A 6,691-nucleotide genomic window follows, 5' to 3' on the forward strand; every position below is an offset into this window, starting at 1 on the left:
TTCCACTTGTCACTTTGTTATTGGTTCAGTTTGGCATATGTTTTCCTTTAGCTTCACTTGTCGTTTAGTAAAGTAGATGCCAACCCATTATTAGCATTAATAAAATTTTCCAAAATGAAGGGAAAAAAAAAAGAAACAAATACTGATTTGTATCTTTAACATTGATCATATTTAAGCCTTATTAACTTTGTATGTTTAAACAAACATAGAAACTATCAATAAAAGCAGATAATACTAAAAGAAAATAATGAAATAATTAACAAAAATCTGTAATATATAACTTCTTAGTTTAGATGACTAAACAAACAGAAATGGTTATGTGATGAGAATGATTTTTAAGGATCGTGTACTTTTCCACCAATCAAATCATACAGATTAGAGGAAATCTTATGTTGGTATTTTTAGTATGAATTATTATTTGGAGGTTACGGTTTAGGTATTTATCTATATATATATAATTAAGACACATATAATCATTTATTTCTACAAAAAAATATGTACAATAAATAGCCCTACTGTAAGATCAGATCATTTTTGGGATATTTTCCATGATATAAGTGAACACTAATTCGGTGGTTTTATTGTATAAGCAAATGTAATGACTTCAATAACTCTGTTATAGTGATACATGAGTCCGTAAGGAAGACCAAATATAGATGATTATGTTTCTCGTTTGACTATATATATAAACAAAGACACAAGTCAAACAAAGTTTTTACTCTCATTTTTTTTCGACTCATATGTTTATAAATGTATACTATATAGATCTATAAGACTCTGGTATGTTTTTTTTTTAAATGTAAAACGGTTTAGTCGCTATTTAGTAACTGCATGGACCATAAATCCTCCATACTCCACATGTTCTCATTTGTTTCGGTGGGAAATGGACCTGAAAAATTCTGAAAATTGTCGTAGGGTGGGGAATACGTTTCCATCGGATTTAGTGCATTGCATGTTTGTGTTGAGCTTGTGGTTGCTTGATCCGTATGTCCTGAAGAAGTTTGTCCACTAAAGTTTTCGGCTTGCTTGATATGCTTTTGAATCCTTGTCCTCCAGTAATTCTTTATCTCGTTATCTGTTCTTCCAGGCAGATGTTTTGCTATTTTTGACCATCTACAAAACCATTATAACTTTAAAGGTTACATACAAATAGAAATAAACTTAGAGAACTTACAGATTATATTATGTTAATTTGTCTAGCGACATCGTATATATGTATGTATATTATATTTGAATGACAAATTATGAAAATATAATAAAAACTTATTTATTTATGTAAATATGATTTACTTTTCCAGGAACCGAGATAGGTATGATGCCCCACAAAAGATGATAGGATGTACATTTGATAATTAAGACTCATATACAACCAAACATGAAACATGTTCCACGATGGAAATTAAAAGTCATCATGTTCCACGTTTTGAATGGGCAAAAATCACTTTATCTTGAATCGATGTATATTTAAAGGAGACTCGACTCACAATTTATCTCGTAAATATAGGGAGGACTTCAGAAAAAAAGGTAACCTTTCTAATTTTTTAATCTTTTAAAATTCTTTGCTAAAGTTCATAACTCAAGATTCGTTTTGACAATGGCACGAAGATTCATTCGACAAGAGCATCGATGCGTTCGAGATTAGAGAAGAAAAAAGCTACATCTTTTTTGGTAAGTAAAAGAATTTAAAAAAAATGTTTTTAGAAACAAAAGACACGTCTCTTCAAAAAAATAAATTTCTGTGTTAATATACTTTTTATAATTAAGTATTTCACTACAAGTATTACATCTAAGGTGTTTTTTCTAGTACATGTAAACTGTTTTATTTGTCCTTAAACTTGTATTTTTAGAAATTACATCTAAAGTTTTTGTAACTCATTCGTTCAATTCTACTACCAAGAATTTCGTGAACGATCACTACTTCAGATAAAAAATCGAATGCACATTATTTTTTTTCTTATATAACTAAAATCTCAAAAAAGTTTCGGGATTTTTTCTGACGATACAAAAGATTAATTATAATCAGTGCACACCAGCATAGAACCCTAAAAGTAAACGGTGAAGCACGATCACATTGTATTGTTGAGCCAAAAGAATATGGAATCTGTCAATTCTAACGTAATTTTAAATGAGATCGATAAAATTCAAACACGTGATGGATTAAAAAGGGTTACTTCCAAAAATGGGATTTCTTTATTTGTCTGTTTGATCTTTTTATGAGTTTTCAATTTGGAACCGAAGCTGTTGATATGCAAGCTACAAAACCTATTATTACTATTTTGTTTTATGGTGTTAATAAAAGAATCTTTTCTAAGTCCATTCTTTAATTACTTGATTAAACTTAATTGTAGATTCAAAGTGTGCTTAATTAAATAATTAATTATTAAATATTCCTCATGATTTAAATTAATTATGAACATACCTTTTCTTTACGTTTTTCGTGACAAGAAGAAAATAAAAACCCATCGGTGAAAAGTGGATTACACATAGATAGTAAATTAAAAAACTAAAACCAAAGAAAAAACAATAAAAATTTATTTGTAGCCACGAAAAAACTTAAAATTAATATGGCAAGAATGCTGTTTGCCAACCCTAACTAATGGATTATTAGAAGTTGCATAAATAAGGAACAAAGCAATACGATCAAGTCTTTGTGTATATATATATATATATACTATATATACATATATACATATGCACATGTATATATATGTAGAGAGAGAACCAAAAATCCGTAATTATCTTAGCCAGATGATCAAGGTTTATTTTTAATTAAACTAATGGACGAAAAATGAAATACGTACCTGTTTCCCCATTTAGCATGAAGCTCCATGATCAGAAGTTGTTCTTCGGGTGTAATATTACCCCTCCTTACATCGGGACGGAGATAGTTTAACCATCGAAGTCGACAGCTTTTTCCAGTTCTTTTAAGACCTAATTAAACAATTAGTTAAAATACAAAACTAGGGTTTAGTAATAATTAAAACATCAGATTTATTTAAAAACCATTAAAATTATAACGTTAAAAATTACCTGCAGATCTAGCAAGAGAGTTCCAAACACCTTCACCATGATTTGCAATATAGTTTATAAGAATCAAGTCTTCTTCCATCGTCCACGGCCCTTTTCTAACTTCGACGTCTTGAGAAGAATTCATTGATTTTTTTTCCATTTTTATTAACACAATTCTTTTATTTTCTGCTGAAATCTAGAGAGAGAATAAGGGAGAAAGGTATAGAGAGAGAAAGAGAGGTTGGAGAGAGATTTTTGAAGAAAGATAATGAAGAAGGTGTTGGTTTTATAGGGGAAGCCTAAGATGACATTTAACATTCTAATTGAGCTCTTTAATGAACATTAATCAACTTTAAAAATCCTTAGACCTAACTTCCTTATTAACTATAATTAATTACTGGTAAATATAAAAAGGGATTCAGGATTAGTATTTAGCAGGCATGGATGGATGCATGCATGCATATGCCACCCTTACTCATACAAATTATATATATATATATATATATATATATATATATATATATATATATATATATATATATATATAATGTGGATTAACAACTATTGTGCCGATATGTGGACAATGTTATTGTACGAGAATTACTAAGAGAATAAGTTATTTAGTAATGTCAACACGTTCAACCTCACACAACTATCGTTATTTTCATTCATTCTCACTAATTCTTATTCATTTTTGTTCACACGCATCGTTTTTCACTCATTTTCATTCTTATAGAATACGACTCAATAAACATTATGACATAATGAAAATAATAAAAAAAAAGTTTATAAAAACCTTATAAACGATTTAATTAGTGAAAATATGTGATAATGAAAATAATTATGTAAGATTGAACGTATTCACATTATCAAACAACATATTTTCTTTGTCATTCTCGCAGAATAGCACTGTCCACACGTCCGCACAATAGATGTCAATCCACATTTGAACCTAGCTCTCTATCAACCTCTCTCTCTCTCTCTCCATATATATATATATATATATATATATATATATATATATATATATATATATATATATATATATATATATATATATATATAGAGAGAGAGAGAGAGAGAGAGGCGTTGAGGTCACAAAGTGGGCAGCTGTACACGACCTAATTTTTTTCTTATCTATTTTTATTTAAAAATAAAAAATTATAATAAGAGGAAAGGCCATTTTTATGGCTCATCATGGGCCTTTGAGGATATTTAACTCATCAGGACCGGTCCTATATATATATATATATATATATATATATATATATATATATATATATATATATACAGAGAGAGAGAGAGAGAGAGAGAGAGAGAGAGAGATCCGGTAAGAAATTTTTTTTGAGAGGAAGGTAAAAAGTTTTTTTCTACATATTTTTTTGACGAACAAAATAAATGAATCGCTTGATTAATCAAAAATAATATGATTCACAAAAAAAAAATTCTCAAAAAAAACATTTCGATGATTCATTTATATAATGATTTTGTTGTTACTCACTAAAATTGTTATAAAATTGAATTTTTTCTTAAATTACTTAAAAATGAATCATGAAGATGTTTTTTAGGGAATTTTTTCTTGTGAATCATCTTACAAATGAATAATTTAATGAATCATTTTGTTTGTTCGCTAAAAAAATATGTACAAATTTTTTTTTTTACCTTCCTACCAAAATTTTCCTTTTTATTTGATCTTGACTCTGTCTCTGTCTCTATCTCTCTCTCTCTCTCTCTCTCTCTCTATATATATATATATATATATATATATATATATATATATATATATATATATATAATCTTTGTATTTTCTTTTCTAAAAGATCTATAAAATCGTTAGAAGTTTATCGTTCGTTTTGAATGCAATTGTCCAAAATAGCCTTAATTGTGTCTTACTATGGATTAGAGTTTTTATCTAATACATTCTTACAAAATGGCATTATAGTTTATGTTCATTTTCAATTTTATTAAATTCATCTTTCCAGAATGATTACATAATTTATTAGGATCCACACATTGTTATTCATTAACATTTTGGATCGCCACACAACAAAGAAAATAGGGTTTCAAACTCTATAATTGAGACATATCTGCAACATAATGAACGCTCATCGATAAAATATAAATTTAGAAAAATAATGAACGCTCATCATGCGGGTGCTCGAACACTACTAGAAAACTACTCTTTAATGACACGCATTGCATGTCATAAAATGGTACACGTGACACACAAATGTGTGTCACTAAAGCTCCTTTCATAAATGGAAGACGACACGTGTTTGCGTGTCGGAACCTTAAGATGCGTATTTACGACACTCATTTACGAAACACAATGCGTGTCATAAAAGGGTTATAGATGACACGCGATGCGTATCATTAAATCCCCTATCATAAATAAATATGACACACATTTGTGTGTCATAAACTTACAACTTGCATTTACAATGCACATTCATAACACACATTTACGATACACATTTATGAAGTTGTAACACCCGTTTTCCATATTCGATCAACTAAAGACTTAATAGGATCAAAGTTGGGGTTTTTGGGAAAAATCATGTGCCACGACGTAGGACATGGGTTGCCACGATGTGCCAATAGCTATTTAAGCGTGCATCAGCCTTGTACGCCATGACGTGACAAGCTTATGGTCACGACATGGCTGTTGCCTGAAGGCTTAACCCTAATTCTGGGGTTTTTGCCCCTATTTAAGGGAAGTGAGTGTTAGGATTTGCACACCTTCAACCTCCACCACCACCCCTTCACCCTTAAGAAATCTGTAATCCTCTATTGTTGATTGTGAGCGCTTTTTTGGTTATTTTTAGCATTGAAGAAGAAGAGTAGGTGTTTTGGTGCATCCTCTCAGCTAGCAAGCCTCTCCCTCATCATATTGAGCTGCCTTAGGACTCTTGTAAGTCCTCAAGTTCCTACTTTTTTAGCTCAAGCATGTTATAATTAGAGTTTTGTCCACTTTTCTCAATGTTTAAGGAAGTTTGAGTGTTGGGATCTCATAAAGTTGGCAACTTTATTAGTTCTTGAGACTCCTTTGTGACCCCTTGTCCTAGATCTGGAAAGTTAGTGAGTTATGGGTTCCATGTATAAGATTTGATCTCATTTTCCCTTCATTTTGACCTAGCTTGTGTTCAAGACATGCATTGGACATGTATGTCTAAACAACCGAGATTTTTATGGTGCTTCGGGATGGAGATAGCCTTTTGGAAAGTTTGGGTGCTTAGATTGAAGGATTTAGAGCTTAAAGCATAAAGTTGTCCAAAGCGATTCCCACGACGTGACATGTTGATTGTCAAAATGTGGCGACGGAAAATTTCACGACTGTTTTGTGTTAACGTTGTCACGACGTGACCAAGGGATCGCCACGACGTGACGATCAGCTGATGTGGACTTTGACCGTTGGCTTTGACCATGGTGGACTTTTGGTCAATTTAAGGGTTTTAGGGTGTAGACTGAGAGGGTACTTCCTTATTTTTGTTAGGTGTCTTATAGTACCGTTCTGTACTGTGTGATAGCTATTGTGTTTAGCTGCTATCTGTGAGGTGACTATTTTCACTATACTTGCATGCGTGATAGTATATATATGCTGACCAGCTGGGTCTTATTTGTTGTGTTGAGAGAAAAACTTGAGACACACTTGAACAAATGTTAGAACAAGTATAGTTGCAGA

At 30.8% G+C, this 6,691-nt stretch overlaps 1 protein-coding gene across 1 annotated transcript; it reads right to left on the reverse strand.

Moving 5' to 3' along the window:
* Positions 1–455: 455 nt before the first annotated feature.
* On the reverse strand, positions 456–3,278 carry LOC145167173 (MYB-like transcription factor EOBI). Its single transcript, XM_079086271.1, has 3 exons — positions 3,031–3,278; positions 2,802–2,931; positions 456–1,113 (listed from the first exon to the last, which is right to left on the reverse strand). Exons 1-3 carry the CDS (start codon positions 3,167–3,169, stop codon positions 810–812), a joined length of 573 nt encoding a protein of 190 aa, XP_078942397.1. The 5' UTR covers positions 3,170–3,278; the 3' UTR covers positions 456–809.
* Positions 3,279–6,691: the final 3,413 nt, after the last annotated feature.

This window comes from Lactuca virosa, chromosome 3, assembly GCF_052849685.1.
Source record: "Lactuca virosa cultivar CGN04683 chromosome 3, Lactuca_virosa_CGN04683_v6, whole genome shotgun sequence".
Classification (NCBI taxonomy): domain Eukaryota; kingdom Viridiplantae; phylum Streptophyta; class Magnoliopsida; order Asterales; family Asteraceae; genus Lactuca; species Lactuca virosa.

Excerpts from the sequence above, each read along its gene's own strand:
- LOC145167173 (XM_079086271.1), bottom strand. The coding sequence starts at position 3,169 with ATGGAAAAAAAATCAATGAATTCTTCTCAAGACGTCGAAGTTAGAAAA. Across the intron at positions 2,932-3,030 it reads CTCTCTTGCTAGATCTGCAG|GTCTTAAAAGAACTGGAAAA; the intron begins GTAATTTTTAAC and ends TTGTTTAATTAG. Across the intron at positions 1,114-2,801 it reads CATGCTAAATGGGGAAACAG|ATGGTCAAAAATAGCAAAAC; the intron begins GTACGTATTTCA and ends ATGGTTTTGTAG.